At 41.3% G+C, this 23,046-nt stretch overlaps 1 protein-coding gene across 1 annotated transcript; it reads left to right on the top strand.

Annotated features, from left to right (window-relative positions):
• The first annotated feature begins 1,742 nt into the window (after positions 1-1,742).
• Positions 1,743-21,097, top strand: lmbr1l (limb development membrane protein 1-like). Its single transcript, XM_050065452.1, has 17 exons — positions 1,743-1,959; positions 10,677-10,761; positions 13,315-13,348; positions 13,670-13,809; positions 15,286-15,389; positions 15,490-15,613; positions 15,708-15,776; positions 15,862-15,926; positions 16,036-16,108; positions 16,209-16,298; positions 16,665-16,741; positions 16,846-16,923; positions 17,015-17,088; positions 17,232-17,322; positions 17,437-17,503; positions 18,403-18,564; positions 19,323-21,097. Exons 1-17 carry the CDS (start codon positions 1,903-1,905, stop codon positions 19,406-19,408), a joined length of 1,476 nt encoding a protein of 491 aa, XP_049921409.1. The 5' UTR covers positions 1,743-1,902; the 3' UTR covers positions 19,409-21,097.
• Positions 21,098-23,046: the final 1,949 nt, after the last annotated feature.

The following is a 23,046-nucleotide window of genomic DNA, read 5'->3' as shown; positions in this document are numbered from 1 at the left end:
CTGATGTTTTCCTCCATTTTTAAGTTCATGTGAAAGCGAAGGGCTTCATAATCACAGTGCGGTGCCACGTCAAAGGAAAAAAAACAAAAACAAACTCCAATTATACCTAGGCGAATGTGAGAACAGAAAGACAACTGAGTCCTCTTTTAAATTAGCTGACAGTGTGAACACAAGAAGAACTGAGTCACTTTTCTGTTGGTGCACTTTAAGAGGACTGAGCTCGATTTGTTTAAAAAGGACTATATGTGAAAACACCCTAAAATAACCCTCTGAATGCACTGACTCGTGACACTTTGTGTTCACAAGGCACAGGTTAAGCGAGCTGTACCATGGACTTGAAGCAAACTGTACTCAGACCCTCTTCAGAGGAGGTCTGATTACAGGTAAAAAGGAGTAAGAGGAAAAATCTGTATTTTGTGTGAACTCTCTCTTTAAGTGTGTTGCAGTTCACCAATAGATCTAGCTATGTATCCATGTAAAACAACCCACTGAATGCACTGATTTGTAAGTAAAGCAAGTAAACAAGTCATAATTTGTAGGCTGGGTTAATTCAACTTCTAATATACAGCACCATCATAAATGTGAAACAGCTTGACCTCTCCTCTCCCCCTGTCTCTACTGATGAGCTGCCCAATCTGAGCAGCACATGCACGAGGTAGAGGTACAGGAGCACCACTTCGACAAACAACCACACACAGAACTGCATGATCACAGTTTTTGGGCTTTTGCATTTTAGAAAAGAAAAAAAAATCATCCGCTGACTTAAAAGCAAATGTAACAAGAAATGAAAGCCTTTATAGAATTGTAGTGGAGTCAATCCACAGACCTTGTTGTGGGCAGTTTTGTGTAGGAACTATTCCCTTTCTACCAAACTACACGCACCAACCATATCACCGCGCAGGAGGAAGTGTGCATCTACTCCACAGATTTAAAGTAAATCCTAGATACTGGATGACAAGATGGCGCCTGATCTACTCGTGGACGAGAGGCTGGTGCTGGTGACAGCGCAAGATGTAAAGATTAGTAGTGTCCTCAGCAGTACTATAATGTTGGTTAGCTCAATGGTGCTGGGTGAGCTAACACTGGATGCATTCTGTGCAGTGATGTGGTTGGTGTAGTTCAGTAGAAAGAAAATAGTTCCCACATGAAACTGCTCACAACAAGGTCTGTGGATTGTTTTGAGTGACCGGGTCATGATTTCTGAAAAGACACATTGCTGTTGAGTTTTTTTAAATGTATTTTTTGGCACTTTGAGCACCACAAGCCGAGTGACACCTAGTTCCATTATATTCAAGCAAAGGCAGACACCTCTACAGCTGATATCTCCAACAATTGGCAACTCACACCAAAACAATCTAGACTGATAAACAGCACTACAGGTAAGAGGGAAAATATGTATTTTTGATCTTGGGTTGAACTCTCTCTTTAAGTGTGTTGCAGTTCACCAGTAGATCTGGCCATGTAAATGTATTCTTTGTCTATTTTTACTTGGAGCACCTAACAATGAAATACTTGTACACGCTCCAAAGTGCGTGAGCATCTCAGTGTTTAAATGGCATCTCTGATATGTTTGCTATGTACATACACACCTTTGGATATGAATGACATTTCATGGCGATGACGTTAGTGTATTAATGACAGTGATGACTGACAGCTACCTGTGACTGTGAGCTCCCTCCGCTCAGTGTGGCCCCGCCCCCCGCCCGGCGACCCCTCCTTGTTTGTCTTTTATCACAGAGCTCAGTATAGCTAGCAGCAGCTAGCTCAGCCGTTTAAATGCACCCGGGCTGGACAGCCTCACATCCACGGCATTACTAACAACATGCCCCGAGTTTTAACTTTTTAACCATTTCCGCCCCTTCAGCGCTTCTAAGCCTGGGGACACTGTTATGGTTTCGGAGAATGGACGACGTGTCGGTTAGAGAGCAACTTTTCCACAACCGCGTCCGGGAGACCATAGTAAGTAACTCTGCGCTAATGTAACCGTCGGTTAATATGCATATGAGGGGTCGCCCCCGACAATACAAGCAGCCACCTAATCACGACAAACAAGCCACGTCGATTAAGTGTTTGTTTCGCGTGACTTGGCTTTTGCTCAACTCTCTTATTAAGTTCTCTAAGTCTCATATTTCAGCGTTAAGCATCAGTATCTGTAACTGCAAGTTTAACTTGTGGATAACTTAATGTTTGAGTGGCTGTTGGCTTCTGCACAGACGTTAATCACTGCACGGATGCAGCTGGTCATTAGGTAGTGGCGAGGCTCTGAGATATCAAGGAGCTTACTCAGCATCTGGGCCACTTCCTTCTGAGTTTCTAAAGAGCTGCACCTCTCTTCACATCTTCATTTTCCTGTTTTTCACACCCTACTTCACACATTTTTCTGTTTTACCACACAGTTCATGATGCATTGTACTTTTGCTGCGGTGGTTTTTGCCTGTTGGCTGATTCGGCTTTGTGCAACATCATGTTGAACTTCAGACTTGCCTGAAAGACCAGTTCCCTTACAGCAAGGCACATGGATATTGACCTTTAACCCTACAAAAGTACAATCAGATTTCACAGGCAGGTCGTTTCCTAAGATTGGAGATATTTCTGGTACAGTGTTACATAAGGGACAATGTCAAACAATATATTTTCTGCTGTATGTGTTGGAATCAGTGGTTAACTTATCAATTTGTCCTGGTTTTGCTCCACTGTAAATAGATAAGAAAAAGCTCACATTGTACTAGTACTGTAGTATAAGAGGATGAGCAGAAACTGTGCAGTGGGTGTACATTTATAGATGAATTATGTAAAATAAAAATGAATGATCGCCTTGGGAGACTGAGTCATTACAACAGCAAATGATAGGGTGGAGTAAATTAAGTAGAAAAGCCAGAGGACCTTTTTACATGTAATAGCAGCTAAACCACAGGTGGATCTAATAACACCACTTTTATTTAGCTGTCCCAGTTGCAGGGCTCCAATATTGTATTAGTATTCTAGTGTTAGTGTCATTAGATACACCTGTGTCTTTATTGCTATGACAAATCAACATCTCTGCTGTGAAGTCACTTTTAAATTGTAAAAACAGCCAGAGCAAAATAGTCTGAGGCATTTTAAGGTGTGTTTAAAACTGCTTTGGCTCCTCAACTTTTTTGGTTCTCTAGGTTATTTCCTTGTTAAAGTTGTTTCTGATTAGATCAGTCTGCCCATTTTAGGTGTCCTCTAGGCAATCCCATGTCAGGTAATGCTCGTAGTTGCAGACATGCGTTTTGAATTGTGTAGAAAAAACTTAAAATCAGAAGCTCCTAAAGTGCCCATATGAATTCTTCTGCCCTTGTTGTGTCATTGTCCCTTTCACCTACAGACCTAATGCTATTAGTCGACACCCCCTTCTTAAGCCACTGGCCGGCCTCGAGTCTCCAGCTTACTATCTCTCCTCAATGCTCCCCGTCAGGCTGGTCAGCTGCCCCTGCATCTCTGGTTATTAATGGCTTTGGGCTGAGCTTATCATTGGTCCGTGCATTTTAAATGGAAGAGCACGTGTAGATACAGTTGTAGTATTTTGCATAGTAAAGCATCCAAACGATAAACACTTGTCACACTGAAAGACCAGGTAGATAGATACCATAGATAGGTGGATACAGCAATGGCAGAGTAAGAGAAGTTTTTGAATATAACATTTCTGATCTGAGCGTTTTTAATACAGAAGATGTTTTTGTTGTCTGTACCGAGGGTGCGTACAGAGTTTGGCAAGCGAGCATTTATATGTGCAGCTTCTTATATGTGGAGTCTTCTGCAGAAGGATTTACAATTGCACTCATTGGTTCCTCTCGGCCGTTGCAGGTTTTGTACACAATCTTCGATATGCCAATGTCATGGTGTGTCTTAGCTGGTCTTTGTAATCATGTGTAGTTGCCGGGTTTTTTTGCGTTTTAATGGTTCATTTCTGGCATATTAACTTTTTTTTGGCTTTTCTTTGTCGTAATCTCATTTTGTGTTTTATATCGCTTGTTTTAGAGCTTTACCTTTTTTATTCTGTGTTGTCTGTCTGTAACTTATGTTGCTGCATGTCTTGGCCAGAACACTCAAGAGTTTTTTCTGGTTAAAGAGAGGTTAAATAAATAAAAAAAGAACATGAAAACAAAATGGCAAAGAGGGAAGAGAGAAGTTAAACTAATTTGTGCTGTATACATCAAAAACCTGTGGCATCTCATTAAACCAAGCATGTTTTGAAATGAGATATTCTTGAAAGACTTTTTCCCAGCAGACATGTTGACTTGTTATAGTCCAAAAAGCACAGGTGAAATTGAGAACATCAACGATGACTCAGTTACATTAAGTGTCTCAGTAAGCTATTCAAGTGAGCCAGCGTGCACAATACCAGGGCCTCCCCTAAGTGGAATGCAGCCATCATCAAAAGTGAACACCACCCAAATAAAGAATACCAGTGTTATTTCCATGGCCTAAGAAAGGTCAGTCAATATTTCTCAAAGTCAGAAACCAGAGAATTAAGTCTCAAACTTGTGATGTCATTAAGCATTAAGTCTGGAGTTGCTCCATAAACGGTTTTGTGGACACACAGAATGTTCGTTCTCTTTGTTTTATACCCAAATGAGCTTTACTTTATTGTAGTGTTCTCAGTACTGAAACAAAAAATGTACCCATATATTCTCAGCATTCCCGAGGGTGCTCTCAGTGTCATCTAGGACTTCTTTCCCAGTTAATTGTCTATGGAGCAGCTCCAGACTTTATACACTATTATATAACAAATTTGAGTTTTAGCACTCTAGCTTTTGGATTCAACAGAGAGTTGTTTGTTTTTACTAATATCTTTAGACTGTTACAGACCATAGGAATAAAATACATGATTTTGAAATATGGGTGAAGTTCCCCTTGTAATGTTATTGAGCACACTTCTACCAAGACTTGTCAAAATGTCTGCCATGAAAAGGACCTATTACTGATCTAAACCTACACACTGCAAACACCTTCAACCTTGGTTGTCTGAGCATCCAGAAACCGATCAGGCTAAAGGTATTTTTAAATGCATTTGAAAACCATCTGGATATTTAAAATGGTGTGTGTTACATTAATTCTCATTATCCGAGGCTGAGATGACCTATAAAACTATTTGGGGGAGTCACAGGACAAACATTGCCAAGGCAAGAAGAGTGCCTGCAGTAATCCGTCAGTGCTCAGAAGACAGACAGACTCATTTACATAATCATAGTGATCTGTGTAATATGTTGTTAGAGCACAGACCAGTGTCAAAATGTAGTGCTTGGTTGGCAGGAAAAAAGGCAGTATTTATATGGAAATGTTGGCTTTGTTACAGCTTTTGGTCAGGAGCCTCACGGCAGTCCAACAAGTCCAACAAGTCAACAGTAACTCTTTCCAGAATGTGAATAGATAACATTGAATTCCTCATTTGGAACAAACAACACCAAGTAAGCAAGCAGTGTATATTTCATACATTGGCTCAACAGGACATGCCAGCTAATCATTCAGAACATTTTAATTAAGGCCTAGCATAACATCGTAAATCATCTTAGATCACAGCATGTGGCAAGTGTACCAGGTGTAGATTGAAGAGATTTGTTTATGTGAGATGGTGTAAATGTGAGAGCCAGGAGTGCACACCCATAAGCCTAAAGGGATCGAGAAGGATCAATGATCGGCTGAATAAAAGGTCACGCTAAGTAGAGACGTGGAGCACTCAGCATCAGCACAAATTAAGATATCAAGTCACCCTGAGAAAAGTTGTTTGAATACCACGTTATCTAATCCAAATGTGTGTCTTAGAAATCACTTTCTATAGAATTTTGAGAGATTAATGATCTGTAATTTTGTCAGAGCGTTCAAATTTGCTTCTTACTTTGTTCTAATTTAGTTTTTAAGGAGAGGCTGTGTTATGGCTTCGTTGTCGGAGGAAAACAAATTAAAGCACATTGCTGTCAAACATTTTCTGTTCTCAAGGATGCAATTATCTTACTGTAATTTCAGTTGTGCTTGTCTGAAATCTCATATCACTAAGCTATCAAATATTGCATGACACATTCCTGTATAATAATCAAAACACCCGACACAATGTACCGCAGCTGCCCACCTTCTCTTTAGATTAGGATGGCTTTGCCCATGCAACATTTAAAGTTATTTCTGGCTGTTGAATAAATCTTGAATAGGTCTTGCTAAATCTATCCTCTTAATTATAAACAAAGGTTGCATGCTTTGCCTGAACGTGTTTCGCTGGACAGGAGGCTGGTTGCCCCTTAAATAACACACTCTAAGGGAGTCCACTTGACATTTTGCAAGAACGTGCTGTGCCACTGCCAACCTCCCGTTCCTTTTAGTTAGTACAGGAACTACAAGGTTAGGCAAGATGTGAAAACATGTGAGCGTCATTGTTTTTTCGCTTGAGTCAGCACAAAGATGTTTAGGTCACTCTGTGAATTTTAAAATGCTCCGATTGAACTCTGATCTCCGGGGCTTTGTGTTCAGCACAAAGATGTCCCCCATCTGGATGCTGAATTCCTTTTAACTCTCTTCTTGGTGGCCTGCTATGTGCTGCCAGCTCTTAACACTGCCAATCAGCACGTGTCCCCACATATGTGGACTAAATCAGTGTTTTTTTTCTCAGCCAAAACCAATCCTTTGTTCCCTACTTTTCCTTTTGTTGGATTAACCAGAGCAAATTAGACTGCAGAACTGAACATTTTTGCACACTGAGCTGATTAGGTACAGTCCATTGTTGTTTGTGATGCAGCTTGTATGTTACCAATGATCATCCCCACCTACACAGTAAAACACTGTACTCCTCAACAGATGAACTGTTGGGCATAATGCAGTGATGTTAGGTAGGTCTAAGCAAAATGTGACTACATAATGTGGTTGACTTTTATATTTGCTTGTTATTGTAGAAATGTTGGAGCTTTACCAGTGAAACAGTAGCTGTCGAACATTATTATAGATACCATGAAGAAGAGAAACCTGATTTCTAATATGAGCAGTTTAACTTGAACTTTTGGTACTTTGTTATTTAAAACTGATCTGCACAGATGAGACAAGGACTTATACGTTGCCTGGGTCCAGACTCCAAGGTTTGGTACCCTACTCTGCTGGCATGGTGACACAAAACAGCTGTTTCTAGGTTAAAATAAAAACTGATCCAATAATTGCCCTGGGGGTACGAACTATTAGCCAATCAAAGCCGTTGGCGGGGAAAAAGCAGTTGTCAAGCAGCACACCGGAACCAATGAGAAGTAATAATAGCAATGACAAGCTCTATATACTGTTTTAAACTTGACAACATAAATATTTTAAATGGATCCAAGTGTATTTCCTGTTTGAATGTTTTTGTGTCTCAAATCACATACTTCTGTTAGTACACTTCCATGTAGTATACTAAGTGCTCCATGTACTCATTGGCATAGTGCGCGAATTTCGACAGGGTAGTGTTGTCTCAAACCAAACACAGCCGTTGTGCACTCACTGGAAATGATGACCGCAAATCAGCTAGTTAGCAAACTAGCATTAGCATCCGCATTATCGTTCGCGGTACCAAATCATTACAGACTATTAAATTAACCCAATAAACATACTGCTGGTTTATACCCGACAACAGTATAGTGGTGCTTAGTGCAAAAAACACATGTACTTGTACAATGCAGAGACGTTCACGGTCACACAGTCCTTAGCCACTATTTCCAGTTTGAAAAGTGGTCCCTCCCCTTCCGCTACGTAGCCAAGATGGTGACCATTAAGGGCGAGAAGTGTCCATAGTTCCACGCTCAACTTTTTGACTGTTTTGAGTACACCATTTGGGTACTCATAGTGCGCTGCATTTTTCCATACTTCTCAGTGTGAATGCACTTATGCACTCAACATATTAAGTGTAAGTACAGAAGTACGCAATTTGAGACACTGCATTTGTTAATGTAGCCACTAACAGGAAGCAAACAGGGACCAAAGCTGTTGCCCTAGTAACAGACTAGCAACAAAACCATGGATGTTTAAGGAGACCTGGATACGGCGTTGGAGGCAGCCTGTTCATTCCTATGAAAGTTGCTCGTTGGCGCATTCAGCAACAAAAGCTTGATTTCCGCATTATGAAATTAACCATATCTTTCACATTGTGAGGCCCATAGAACAAGCGCAGTTGGAGACTAGCAGAGGCCAAGCTCGGCCGATTCAGTCGGTTTAGCCCTCCTCCTCTCTCCTCTATTTAGTTGTGCGGCTCTTGTAGACTTTCCAAATGTTAGCGGACGGAATGGATGAAATAATGACAGTTAAACAAATCATTTTGCAGGGGTTGTGATGCTCAAAAGAATTAGCCACCTCTTCCCGAGTGTAAGTCTATGGGAAAAGGTCTTTTTGGCCCCAAACATCACGTGGCAGACCCAGTCTTTGTAACTCCACTTTTGTCCACTAATGTAAAATTGGCTTCAAGGCCAGGCACTGCTCCTCAGGGCTTGAATGAAACAGTCCATAGACAAGATACACAGTGCCAACAGAGTGTTCCTCTCAGTATCACCTTACCTTTCTTGTTTGCTTTAATTTGCTCCACTCCACTCTTAAAATCCCAGCGTAACAAGTATTTTGGCGTGGCTACACATCAGTGTGGACTTAAAATGATGTCAGATTCAGGAGGATATGTTGGTCTCTGGTAACTGGTTAGGGAAAATCAAATTCCCCTCCCCCAAGGAAATTTGTTAGAGTGTAGGCAGTGTCAGACTAAAGATGGAAACATAGTGTAAAGACTTGACAGTTCTGTGTGATAGGCAAGTTTGTGGGTTGTTCTTGTGTTTTCTTTTAAGGGTTTTGTTTCCATCTTTAAGTGGGTCAACATCTTGCACTTCCTGGAACGACGCAGGAGGAGGGGTGTAAGCCTGTATCCCAACCCCATTTATTTTGCACCATATGTCCCAGTGATCCATTTTAAAGTACCCTTTTGTTATGAAGTTAGAATAATAGACACACTGATGTAAATGCACCCTGTCTCAACATCTGACGTGGTCCTCAACTGTTCCGGCACTTAATGTTGCTCACAGTACGTATTGGACTGACTGTCAATTTAATGGAAACCTGATGCTTAGAAATAATTGATTTCTAGGCTCTTTGTTCTTACTGTGAACACGTGCTTATGTTTGCACCGATTTAAGTATGTTGTCACATGCTGTTATGCTCCTGAGAGCCTCTCCGTCTTTTTTGTTTGCTGTTGAAGTTACCTCAGGGACAAACTTCTTCATCCTGCCGTCCTTACTTGGCACCCTCTGAGCCGCCATGTGGAAATGTTTTGTAATCTGGCATCATCATTTCATTCATCTGTCTGTCCAACACTGTTGAATGGATTGAATGGACATGAAATTTACCACAGAAATTCTTCATCCACAGTGGATAAATCCTGATGATGTTGTTGACCCTGTGAGTTTACATTCAGCAACACCAGTGGGGACAATGGTGCATTCGCATCATTTGGAAGGGAGGGTGGTGCTTTAATGGCGAACAACATAGACCTGACCCAGACTAGCTAAGAGTTGGGTATCCTAAAATGCCTCTGAACAGAGTAGATTATTTTAATTTTGACAACAAGGCCTTTAATGTTGTTTTTAATGAGGTGTAATGATTGAATAGTAAATTTGTCCATGAAATAACTTTGTTTTCTGGTGTGAAAGTATTGTGGGGATGTTGCTAAGAGACTAAGAGAGGTACTTGGGACAGTAGCTGTCAAACTTGAACACTCACTGGGTTAGTCCAGAAACTTTCCTGTTCATAGCACCCAATATTCATTGGCAGAGAGGACTGCCAATATAGCTCAGTTTAATCATACTCATTCTTGAAACACAAGTTTCAAGTTTGGCATTGTGCATGGATGTGTTTGAGATTTGTCTGTCAGTTTGTTTGCTGTGACAACGTCACCTTTTTTTGTCCTGACAGGTTCACACAGTTGAGAAATATGTGTCTGAGCAGTGACTAGGTGATGCAGACTTTTTTTAATTTAAGTTTCATTAAGGTCACTGTTCTCTGATGTTTTGTATTTTGTTCATACAAGCATTAACTTCAGGCTTTAGGATGAAATGTTGACAGCTTTGCCAGACAACAGATTGCTGAGTGAATATAGATTAAGCCCAAATTTGTGGGTAGATTTAGTGTAATGTCAGACAGTGATCTTTACATGCAGTATGGGGGGGCTATCTGTCACTGGTATTAACCCTTCTTTCTTTTACTCCCCTTAATCCCTCTTAGTTTATCACTGTTTCCCATTTCACTCTTTGTTGGAATAAATCGGTAATCTTCAGACTCCATCTGTCTCTCTTGACCTTGGCAGAACTGTGAATGTTTTTGGCGGTTTGCATTTGTAGCAACACACAGCCTGTTTTGCTTCTGTCAGAATATTCTGTGAGGAACAAATCTGTTGCAGACGTGACCGTATGCATGTCATCTCCTCTCCCTGTGCCTTCTCTATCTCTTCTAAGTTTTTGGTATCTGTGCAGCATATCCACCCCCACTTTTAAAATCTATCACAACATACTAAATCAGAAATACCAGCCAACCTAGATACATGTGTTGCTCATCAGTAGTAATAGGCAGAACATGACGGTTTGTTTATAAAGCTGCACTTCCTTTATGCGATTAGCTGTGTACAGAAGTGAAAGATATAACACTATCTTCTTTTCTGTCTGTCTCCTCTGCAGATATGTGTACTCCTGTTTACATGCCTTTACATGGTGTCCTACCTCATACTTACCCATTTCAAGAAGGCTGCAGAGTTTGTCACAGGTGAGTTTTTAAGTTGCTCTTGTCCTGGATTTAACAGGTACAGCAAACAAAGGCTGCTTTGTGAGAGAGATTTCCTTCAAAGGATCATGGAGGATTGCCGGGAGGGGAATTGATGGTGTTGACAAGTCTACTTATTACATTGGTGTTTGGATTTTTTTTTTCACACAGTATGTAGGCCACACTTCTCAAGCAGGCACAGGTGTTGTTCAAACACGTTGTTTTCTTTTTATTTTGAGTAAATGGTCCCATATTTATACTGTGTGGGGGGTAGATGGATGCATGAGGCAACAGGGTCATCTGAGAGCAAGATGAAGCTCAAGCAATAAAATGAATATCGCCATTTTCACAAACCTTACTCATTTTCGAATAGTCTCAATGCCATCATGCTTTTAAATTATTTTATTGAAGAAGATATTACGCATAGATATTTTAGATTTGAATAATAGCGGTTTTCTGTGTTTGCTTACATGTAAACATAGCTGAGGTTAAAACACTGGAAGTTTCAACCTCTGGACCTTAGCTGGAGCAGTGTGTTCCCTGCATGTTTTGTAACATGTAACCACTGCTTCAGGCGGTCTCCCCGTGGATAAGGATGGTGGAGGGGCGGTGAGGAATGTGCTACAAGACAAACTGAGTCGTAGCTTCAGGCCCCAATACTCAGACAGAAACATCTCAGACAAGATGTTTTTTTGTTTTTTTCAACAAGTATACTGTACAAACAAAATCATGAGACGAGCTTAATCTGTCAGTACTCTCAGTTACTGGCTTTAATTTTTGACAGCTGGAACAAAGTTAAAAAAAAAAATGTTTTGGTCGTCAACTTTGTAGCTGACATGCATTTGCAAAAGTGCAACATACCTCGTGCATTTGAATCTAAAATATGTTCTCTGTTTTTAAGAGTGAGAAAATGTTTAAAGTTCTGCGGGGTGACTGGCCTGACAGTTACATAACAAATCCCATAACTTGCCACTATTGGAAGCAGATGTAGGATGTCCAAACAGCCAGGTCTGTGTGCTCCGCTGTGACTGGGCTGGGCTGAAACCTGGAACATAGCCAACTATTTTTTTTTCCCTTTTCTCCCTGTTTTTTTATTAAGGACCTGCGATGTATTAGCACCCTGTTACAAATGTTGTCTGTGCATCAACAACAGCAGAACAGTTGTGCCCTGCAGCGAAATGCAGATTGTGCAATATGTCTCTATGGAGTTGTTTTTGACAATAAGGAATCAAGAACTGGTTTCTGCTCCTCAGGCTTTACTTCATTATTAAAGAGCTGTGGCAACCTTTGCATAAGAGCAATTTACAGTATCCTGCACAGTGATGAACACTGCTTAGCAAAGAATAGCAATTCACATGGTATAGTTTTACACATCTACGGAAAGTTGCATAATACTTAGAAGTTTTTGGGGGTTAAACAGTGAGTGTTTTGTGCACATAATAACATTTACAGATGGCTTCCTTTCATACTCTAAATATTTTGCTCTCTGTAGTTTCCTGCTCATACCGTATGTAATTTAGGTTTTAATAGAGTGGTGTTCTTGTTTGAACAAAATGTTCCCAACATGCTCACCCCCCACTCACTCCCCAATCTGAGACCACTGAGACCTTTTTCATCCTCATATGGACTGCTTCTATTACACCTTTCCCCTATACATATATACAGTGCGCACACACACTGCCCCAGACAGCTTTTACCAACACAGACTTGCTATGCAGTCAAAATAACTTGTGTTTAAAGGGACAAGCCACCCAAAAATCAAAAATACTTATTTTTACTCTTATCTGTAGTGTTGTTGTATTAATCTAGATAGTTTTGGTGTGATATGCAGAGTTTTGGAGATAAATATGTCTGCCTTCTCTTACATATAATGGAACTAGATGGCACTCAGCTTGTGGTGCCAAAAGTGTTAATAAAATACATTTGAAAAACTCAACAGCAATGTGTCTTTCTAGGAATCATGACCTGGTTACTCCACATAATCCACAGACCTTCTTGTGGGCAGTTTCAGTTAGGAAATATTTTCCTTCTTTCTAACCACACGTGCCAGGCTATGTGAGAGGCTTATGCCTGTGACAGCATGAGATGTAAACCTTTATGGCGTCCTTGGCTGAGCTGTAATGTTAGCTAGCTCAGTGGTGCTATGTGAGCTCGCAGTAGATACACACTTCCTTCTGTGCGTTGAAAAGGTTGGCAGGCGTAGATTGGTACAAAGAAAATAGTTCCCACATGAAACTGCTCACAACAAGGTCTGCGGATTATCTTGAGTAATCAGGTCCTGATTTCTGAAAAGGGATATTGCTGTCGTGTTTTTCAATTTTGGCACTTTTAGCACCACAAGCCATCTAGTCCAGCATATTCAACTCACACCAAAACATTCTACATTGATAAATAGCACTACAGGTAAGAGTTAAAATATTCATTTTTGATTTTGGAGTGAAATGTCCCTTTCAGCCTTCATCAGTCACAAAGTTACAGCAAATAGGTTTGTTAATGTATGTGGCAAGTTGTAAAAACAAAAGATGAAATCCTACTTATGTCTCTACTCTCTTTCAGATGATATTGAAGATGCCACCGTCAACAAAATTGCGTAAGTGAACACCTCTAATGATTAACCTATCCACAGCAATCTGTTCCCAATCACTGACTTTGATTAGTGTCTGTGTGAATGATTGACAGATACCTTCGTCAGCGTGACGTGGAGGGGCCCGAGGCCAATTGGTTGTAAATTTATTGCCCTGTCTTGTGTGTGTTTATGTGGTTGTTGGTTGTGACGAGGGCACTTAAGTGTCACTCCACCCTTTGCCCCGACACGCTGGCGTTGTATTACCTTAGCCACCCTAGCCTTTCACCTGAGCTGTGCGGATAAGCTCAAATATTCACTGATAGCTTGTCTCTCTCCTTCTCCCAGGCTATGGCTGTGTACGTTCACCCTGTCTGTTGCAGTGTGTGCTGTGCTCCTTCTCCCCATCTCTATCCTGTCCAATGAGGTGCTGCTCACCTTCCCACAGAGCTACTACATGCAGTGGCTCAATGGATCTCTTATCCACGGTATACATCTTGCTGTTATTAGTCGACAAAACCAAGCAGTTGATAATCATAAAAAGCAGCAGAAGGCATCACTGTCTGAAACTAGATCAGATTCACTGAGGATCGAAAACATCCAAATCAATACACCACAGGCCTGTGTCCAAACAGATAATTACTATGGACAGAGTGGCTGTGACCTTGCTCAGTGTGTTATTTGTGTTTGTTTTTTTTTTTAATGATCCAACTGCTGCTGTTTACTTCAGTCAAGCCGTCCAACTCCAGGCTAATTACACGGGGCCTCATTCACCAATATCTTCTACGTTTTGTTTTTGTTTTTTTATTAAGAAAGGTCATAAGAAAAGTCTGTTTGATTCATGACGTGTTCTTTAACCGCATAATTGTTCACACCTGTGTACTTAAAATGACAAATCCCATTGTCCTCATAGTTTAAAAGTCTGATGCTGATGCCAGTTAGCATAGGTAAACGGTTAACGCCCTGCCAGTCCCCATAAAAGAGCATGAGACTGCAGGGCTGTGTGCACACACAGAAATAGAAAAAGACGAACACCAAACAAGCTGTCATGAGCAGATATTAAAAAAACAAAAAAAAAAATGTATCAGATGCTAAAAATACGTGTTAATCAACCCCCTAGTCTGTAAACTTTATCCTTTATAGTAGCACAGTTGTCAGGACTGAGGAGTGGCTGAGTATGTTTGTGTGGGTGTGTGTTTAAAAGAGAAGCGAAAGGGGAAGAGAAGGTGGAACATTTCACAAAATGTTTCTGTAAGTTATTAACAACTTACTCTGAACGCTGCTCGTCATTTACTGTCCCACCTGCCCGAATCACTGATTTTCTAGCCTGATCGATCACTTTTCATTAGATGGCAAAACTGATGTGAATTGAAGTGTTAGTGTAGCGTTTATTTGAAAAGACCATGAGCTTTTTGTGTAATAATCCAAATAATTATTTAAAAAATATTGTAAATGTTAAAAATGTTAATGTATTTTCAATCCTGTAATACTATACAATTGTAGAATTGAGGAAAATGCAATATCCAATGTACTGTACAAACATGTCAGCACAAAAAGTGTGTAAGTGTGCTCTTTTTTTAATTGATCTTTGGGGGGGCATTTTTGCCTTCATTTGATATGATGGTTAGCATGTAAAGGGGGAGAGAGAAGGGATGACATGCAGCTAAGGGCCCCAGGTTGGAATTGAGTCTGGGCTGCTGTGGCAAGGACTTAGTCTTTGTACATGAGATGCCTGCACTACCAGGTACCAAATCTCAAATAGGAAAGCACTGGTGAATGTTAGAATCTTTGTAAAAAACTGCATGAGTGGATTTGAAGAAAAAAAAATCTTCTTCAGAATTTACTGCGTGGCAGAACTATGCCTCCCAGTGGTTGATAGTGGTACTGCTTCACTGCAGTTTAATCTCTAATGAATGTTGGCACTGAAAAATAACATTTAAACAACTCTTTTTGTCTCTTGCCAGGATTGTGGAACCTAGTTTTCCTTTTCTCCAATTTGTCCCTGGTCTTCCTCATGCCCTTTGCCTACTTCTTCACGGAGTCTGAGGGATTTGCAGGTTCCAGAAAGGTACATAACTTCCCTCACATATGGCATCTGCAGACACCAGAGCCTTTTAATAAAGACTTAACTGTAAGTGCATCACAGAGAATTTGCTTTGTTTGTGTAGGGGGTTATGGCACGAGTGTATGAAGCAGTTGTGCTGCTGTTGCTGCTGGCTCTGCTTGTGCTGGGCATTGTGTGGGTGGCATCAGCCCTCCTCCATGACAACATTGCCAGGAAGAGCCTCTATGGTGAGTCACATGCATTATACCTGAAGATCCCTCAGTGGCAACTGGTTTTACAGTTTTTAATTGAGTTGCTTACACTGTCCTCCTCTGAATTCAGACCTGTGGGAGTATTACCTTCCCTACCTGTACTCGGGCATCTCTCTATTTGGAGTGTTGCTGCTTTTGTGTGAGTATACGTCAATCACTTTGCTGCAGGCTACTGTATATAATATGACACTTGCATATCACCGTCTGTTTGTTTCCCTCCTCAGTATGCACTCCCTTTGGGTTGTCCCGAATGTTCAGTGTAACTGGCAGCCTCTTGGTCAAACCACGGGTGAGTCACAGACCCAGTGACAACACTTCCCACGTCACATAGAGTAGCCTTTGTCTCATGGCTGTGAACTGAAGTTTCTGAATTGATTGATGTCTCTTATCCCCCTCAGCTGTTGGAAGATGTAGAAGATACCCTGAGCTGCACCGCATTTGAGGAAGACTCGCTCTCCAGGAAGCTGAAATGTGAGTGCGTCACCGTGAAAGCACTCCTTTGCCATTTTGTTCAATTTAAATTTGACTGATTGACTTTATGTCTGCGTCATGTGTCGTTGTCTGATCAAAGGTGGCAGCACAACATCATGCTGGGTCAAGCTGAACATGGAGGCGATGAAAAAAGAGTACCAAACAGCTCGGAGCAAGCGCATCGCCCTGGGTAAGATTGACTGAACAGACTGTGATTACACTGTATACTGTAAAACTTCAAGTAATAGCCTGGGCCGACGGTTGATTTTTTGAGAATCTAACAGAGCTAACGATGTGTAGCGTGTCCATATTGACAGAAGTTTTAACACTTACAGTTGTGTGCACGATAGAAGCAGCTTAGCACTAGCTCAAGCAAGTAGCCGACGACCTGGTGAGCTTTAAGAGGTGTTAAACATCCAAAGAACCTCTATGAAAACGAACAGCTTTGCAGCATCAATGTAACAAGACCCAGCGTCTATTTGAGAGCTACGTTAGCTGCTGTACAATTATTTATTGTTGTTCCTTTTCCCTTGTATTCCTCTCGCTTTCCTCACAGAAATGCGCAGGAAAGCCTCCCCGTGGCAGCGAAACTTGGGCTATCCACTGGCCATGCTCATGCTCCTCGCACTGACGGTACACGCTCATTTACTGATATATTCTCACTGGCTGTTTTAACTTATTTATCACCACCGATGGTTGTTTTAATTGTTGTATAATTACTTTTCATGCCTCTTCAGGTGATGTGTGTACTGATGGTCTGTTTCAACGTGTTGGAGCTGCTCCTGGATGAGACTGCGATGCCCAGAGGAATGGAGGTGAGGATTACAGACAGAAGTTGTTAACCTTTCATGCTCGGTCCGCCAGTTATCGGCGTACACTGATGATTGTTATTTTTATGTGTTCTAGGACCCTCACCTGGGGATGGCCTCCTTCTCCATGTTCGGTTCACTGGGTGCTGCAGTTCAAGTAGTCCTCATCCTGTATCCTTTTGTGCCACTCACCTCTGTTAACCCGACTGTCCATTTGGCTCTGACTCATTTCTAATTCACTTTCTGGATATTATTTACTACCTCTGTGAGTTTATCAGTCTTCTTTCCAGTGTTGTCCTTAAAATGAGTTTCAGCTATCTGATGGTGTCTTCAGTGGTGGGCTTTTATAGCTCTCCTCTCTTCACCAGCCTCCTGCCTCGTGCACAGGACACCAACCTCACACAGGTATGACAGCTAACCTTTGCATGTGTCTTAGCTCACAGTGAGATGTAACCAGAACCTAATCTAATCTGGTGTTTACTCCTCATAGTAATCTCAAAATATTTCTGTTCTTTTCAGATAATTGCAAACTGCGTGTCACTGCTCATCCTGAGCTCAGCACTGCCTGTCTTCTCACGCACACTTGGTAAGGACGTAGCATGAGCGTTCAGAGTTGAACATTTAATAGACAAAAACTTCAAGATGCATACCAAAAAAAAAAGCCTGATCTTTGAGTATGCTTTTTTGGTAAGCTACTCACATCTGCAAAACATTCAAATAAATTGTGAGACAGGGTCACAAGGATCGTAAGAAAACTTTTAAAATACTTATACAATATGCCTATATCTTAGGATTTCATTCATTTCTGTGAAGAAAACTAAATGAAATTGTTGTTTTTGAGGTTTATATTATTCTTCAAGGTAGAAACTTTTTTAAAAATCTCACGGAATAAAGTCACAATGAAGACCAGAACACAAGCTATATTTACAGAGTCTTCACTTGCTGCTTAACAGCCTCATCCTGCATTAGAGAAGTACACAATTAAAACGACTCAAGAGCTAATAGAACAATGGCCAATTGTCAGGGAGAAGAGGGCATTGAATACTTGAACTGGATTTGTCAAAAAAAGAAGCCTATTGAGTATGTAGGATTGTTAAAAAACAAAACATAATGCATACAGAGAATTGTATAAAATGATCCTAAAATATCAGGAAAACTCATCTCTGTAATATTTACAGGAAAGAATCCCTCCCATCTCATTTTACACAAACTTCTGCAATCATCACCATCACTGTCAGTTGCTCTGTACTGTTATTGTCATGCACTGAATATAATACGAAATACTCCTAAAATATGTCACTCAGTCAGGGGTCAAACATTAGGAGCGTTGAGAGTTGCTGAATCAACATTTTACTTGTAGTCTTAGTCATGCCCACAAGAGGGCATCTGTATGCCAGGAATACAGCAGCTGCAGGTGAGGTCTGGCTCCAACAGGCTTCATTCACAAGTAAAACATTTTCTTTTGCTCCTTTTCCATCATGTTAGGGATCACCCGCTTCGATCTGCTGGGAGACTTTGGTCGGTACAACTGGCTGGGGAACTTCTACATCGTCTTCCTGTACAACATGCTGTTTGCTGGTCTCACCTCTGCCTCCCTGATCAAAACAGTCACCTGGGCAGTACAGAGAGAGCTCATCCGTGCCTTCGGTGAGTCTGCTTTCATTTTTATTTTAAAAAGCAAGGTGAAAGTACTTTGTATGCTTTAGGGCTGTCGATGAGTATTCTAAATTCAGTTACATAATTGAATTGTGGAAAAAACAGACATTTGATTGTGAAAAAAGAAGCATACAAGTAGATACGTCTCTGGTTGTATCGGTGTGCCTTCCTATGGACATAGTGCAAAGAAAATTATATTCAAATGTGTGTGTGTTTTTTTTTTTTTGTTTGTTTTTTCTCTCTAATTCGACAGCCCTAGCGTGCATATATTCTTCAGTCTATGGGATTGTGTTGTGCCAAAATCATTGCTGCTCAGCCATGTCATACGTTTTTCCACCTTTGGCCCCGTTCCCCTATGGGCTGGTCTCTCTTCCTCAGATAGAAAGAATACAATTCTTTCAGGAAAGTGTAAAGGGACAAGAGGAGAGTCAGGTCCCCCTCGGGGACCTTGAGGCACACCGCCCTAGACCCCTCGCAGCACACACACCCTCTACCCCTCCACCCAACACAAACAAGCGCTCAGAGCACGGACACGCCAAACGCACACACACGTACACACAGTCCCCTTCCTCACAGCACAGATAGCATCTCTGCACCATGGCAGCTCTCCTGCACTTTCCCATTACCTCCCAACTCACTTTTGTTCCATGATTAATAGACTTTCATTTCACCTAAATCACTATTTTTGCAAGTTTAGTGCTCCACCTTGTGATTGTGCCTGATGTTATGGTGCTTTTTTTTCCCCGCAGGTCTCCACAGATTGCCCTTAACTGTGTCACGCTCCACCGTCCCCTTCAGACTCCTCCTGGCCAGTGGACTGTCTAAAATCCAGTGACTTTTCCTCCACGCCACTGCCTTTCCTAACCTTTAGAAACCAAGCCACTTCAAATGTGCGCCTATTGGATTAAAGGCATTTGCAATTCAGTCCCTTTGCCAGTTGGTACATGGGTCAGGTCGCCCTGTGTGAAGAGACCGGCGAGGTGACGAGTCTGCCCGCACCGTGTCCAGTGGGAGCTCTGCTTGAAGTTGTGTTTAATGACCAATATATCAGGGTCCAAGTTTGTGCAGTTATTTGACAGCAAGGATAAATACTGGTACAAGCAGTGAGCTGAGTCGTGGTTACGACTGGTACAAGGGGAAAAGGGATTTAAGCCAGTCCTGCCATAGTGGACAATAAGAGAGCAACCCCCGCCATCAAAATCTGATGCCTCATGAAAAGAGGATCCAGTGGAAAGCCGTTGTTCTTTTGACACATGTGAAAGTCAGCAGAGTTATTTTGAAATATTACATTCTAACTGTGACGTAATTTCCTCTTCCTGTTCCAGGTCGACTGAGTGCTCTCTCTTTCTCTGCGACTTCCCCACGCTATCCCCTCTTTGGTCGTACCACTATTTTAAGATTGGGAATCTTACTTCCATGTGTTTGGTGGTCCAGTCTGCACCAGTGTTATGTTAGTTAATGACAGGAAGTTGTTATTGGGAGCAAATAGGACGCAGAGTACCCTGTCTGCCTATGGATCCTCAGGTTACACAGGGAATATGCAAGGGAGGTCATAATCTCAGTGTTAGAGAAACGTAGTTTACAAGCAGAATTAGGAGCATTAAACAGGGTTTTTACTCTTGTAGATGACAGTAAGCGTACTGAGCCTGAGGATGACTCATTAATTTACAGAAAGACACTAAAATGAAAGCTTTACACTTTGTCTTATGCAAGACTTTTGAACACCATGTGACACTCACTAGGAGGAACTTCTGCCTTTGACCAATCAAACTGTGAATTATTAAGAATTTATGTGGGGAAGTGCAATATTTTATAAGTAAACGCACACTTTTTAACTTTACCAAAAGTGATTTCTGAAATCTTCTATATGCTTTCTCTTAATTTTCTGTGAAGTATTTTTTCATCTCATTCCTCTTTGTTGGACACTGGGGTGAAAGGTTAGAATAGAAAAGCGAATGTGATTGTCAATCCATGCAATCTGTCCCAGTGTCAGTTTTTATATTGTGATGTGTTTATCAGCTGTATCTCATCATCATCAATGTGTTGGTGACTCTGCGTCACCGTTTGCCTTAGCTGCTGTATCAGCAGGTTATTAGCTGCTGGTTTGACCAGCAGGGGACAGTGTCTCTTAAACCCAACACCGGCCTCTGTGTTGTGTGAGACTCTTTCTCCGGTTAGTTATTATATGTATTATATATATATATGGAGCACTCTGAGGTTTACTCATTTCACTTTTCTGGGAATTTCCTTTGTTTTTGGGAACACAAAGTTTGTAATGAACTTTTTTTTGTCATTATTTATGGGCATTTTGGGATCTATACTTAACACGTTGACTCTTAGGATTTTTAACAGTTGTTAAGCGTTGAATGTGATACAGTTGAGACAAAAAAATCTTTAGAGTTGTTCTCAAGGATTAAAAAAATGTTTGTTTACTTTTAAATGCTCTGTTTGAGATTTTCTGAACAGAATTTTTAACCAGCATTGTTTTAAGAGCAGAACAATAAAAATCATCTTATGTTTTTAACTTCTTTGTGAGTTTTTGGATACACATGTAAACTCTCTCTCTGATGCTGTTTGTTACATTTAAAGAATTACATTGTGAGCGATCTGATGTGTGGTGGGTGGGTGTGACTGGCGAGGGCGTCTGTCCTCTTCGTCCCTCCACCCTTTTGTTGCACTTCTTTAATCAGAAGCAGAAGAAAGCCATATTTTGGCCTGTCTGTCAGCGGTGTCCAGCTGCGACGCCACTACAGCCATAGCCCACGCTTTCCCCACTCTGATGCAAGTGCCAGATAAAAAAACCCTGCAAATCAGGATGGGAGAAGCGACGTCCACACATTCACTCCTTCACGTCGCCACCACCACCCGCCCACCTCCCTTTCTTCCATTCCGTTTCCTCGCCTATTGTTCATTTCCTCAGCTAATTTTTTTTCTAAATCCAGTTCAAGAAAACCCCGTCTCTGATTAATTTCTCCCTCTTGATTTTTGTTTGCATTTCTTGTTTTGTTTTGTTGGATGTTTTAATTAAGCTTATTTGATTTGGGATTTGTTTTGCACTGCCTTTCCTTTGCAAAAAGGAAATGAACTGAAATGTCGCCGTAACATTACTTGGACATCTGGAGACTGGTTACCTCTGAGGAAGTGACACATAAGCCAGATATAAGGTGTGTGTCTGGGGTTAGTGTGTGATCAGTGTGTCTTGAAAATAGACTTTTTGAAGTGAATAATTGAAGAAATTCAGACCGATGCTGTCACAGATGAGGTCGAGATTGTGATTTAGAGGGCCAAAAACAATTCAAGAAATGTATGCATGACTTGGGAAGCACATTTAGTCATTGCTGAATCATGTGAAAATGAAATATTAAAGGGTTTATACATATATATGGGCCCTATCCCCAACTCCCTGAACAGAAATCCTTGAATTTAAAGATGCAATGCTGCTACTATGCTACTGAAAGTATGTCTGGACACCACACTATTTTACACTTTGACGAAATAGTGTACTTTATTGGTGTATTGCAGAACAAATACAGAAAATATGATGATTTCTTTCTATTAAGGTACATTGTACGCACACACACACACAGCGTGAAACAACCCTACACATACATTAACCTTGGATTGGAAACACTAGGGTAGCACCTCTCCCTGCAGCAAAATATAAAGGTCGATAGCAGTGCAATCAAAGTGTCCCAGCAGTCCCATTGGGTAACACACTCTATTGGACTAGCTGTCGGGCATATCGGGGACAAGGCGGGAGACGGGCAGCTTGTAATGGGATGAGATAGGCTATCTTTATTGTCAAAACATAAGAATGAAGGGGGGAAAAAGACAAAGATTAGCGTTTCTGACAGTCAGCCGTTTGAAGTCCGTGCCAAAGTGCATTAGGGGCTGTTATTCCCTCGTTTGTACGCTCGCAAATACAGAACCACTCACAGGAAAAGGCGAGACTTGCCCACTAATCAACTGATAATGGGTCACACTGTCCGTTTGCCATAGCTGCCCGCCATCCTGCGTGCACACTCACGGCACACTTTCTTCACGCAGTTGACTGGCCTTTGTTTCATTGGGTAATGGGTGAATGGCGTGGCGTAGATTTTTAGGGAGAAACTTGTCAAATAACACTGTTCAATTCAAAAGAGAGCTCTTGGAGTGTGTGTGTAATGTGATGCATATATTTTAAAATAATCTTCCTTTTGGGTCAGGTTCACAAACACAAGGTATAGCATCATACCTGACCTTTGACCTGCTTGTCTGGGGCCAGGAAGCTCCACCCTTCTCGGTCTATTGTCCACCTCAGTGCAGCATCGCCTCAGCCTCAGCTCACTGGTGCTCTTTTTCAAAGGCCAAATCAAGGCTGAAGCAAAGCAACTTAAACCTGGACACATTTCACATCACCCGAACTCAGCACATGACACATGCAGTGATTGGTGTGTTCTTAAAGGTGAAGCGTGGCGAGTCACTACCAACAAA

This window comes from Epinephelus moara, chromosome 16 (assembly GCF_006386435.1).
Source record: "Epinephelus moara isolate mb chromosome 16, YSFRI_EMoa_1.0, whole genome shotgun sequence".
NCBI classification, from domain to species: Eukaryota; Metazoa; Chordata; class Actinopteri; order Perciformes; family Serranidae; genus Epinephelus; species Epinephelus moara.
The sequence above is the reverse complement of the archived record's forward strand: the minus strand, read 5'-3'. Positions and strand labels throughout refer to the sequence as shown.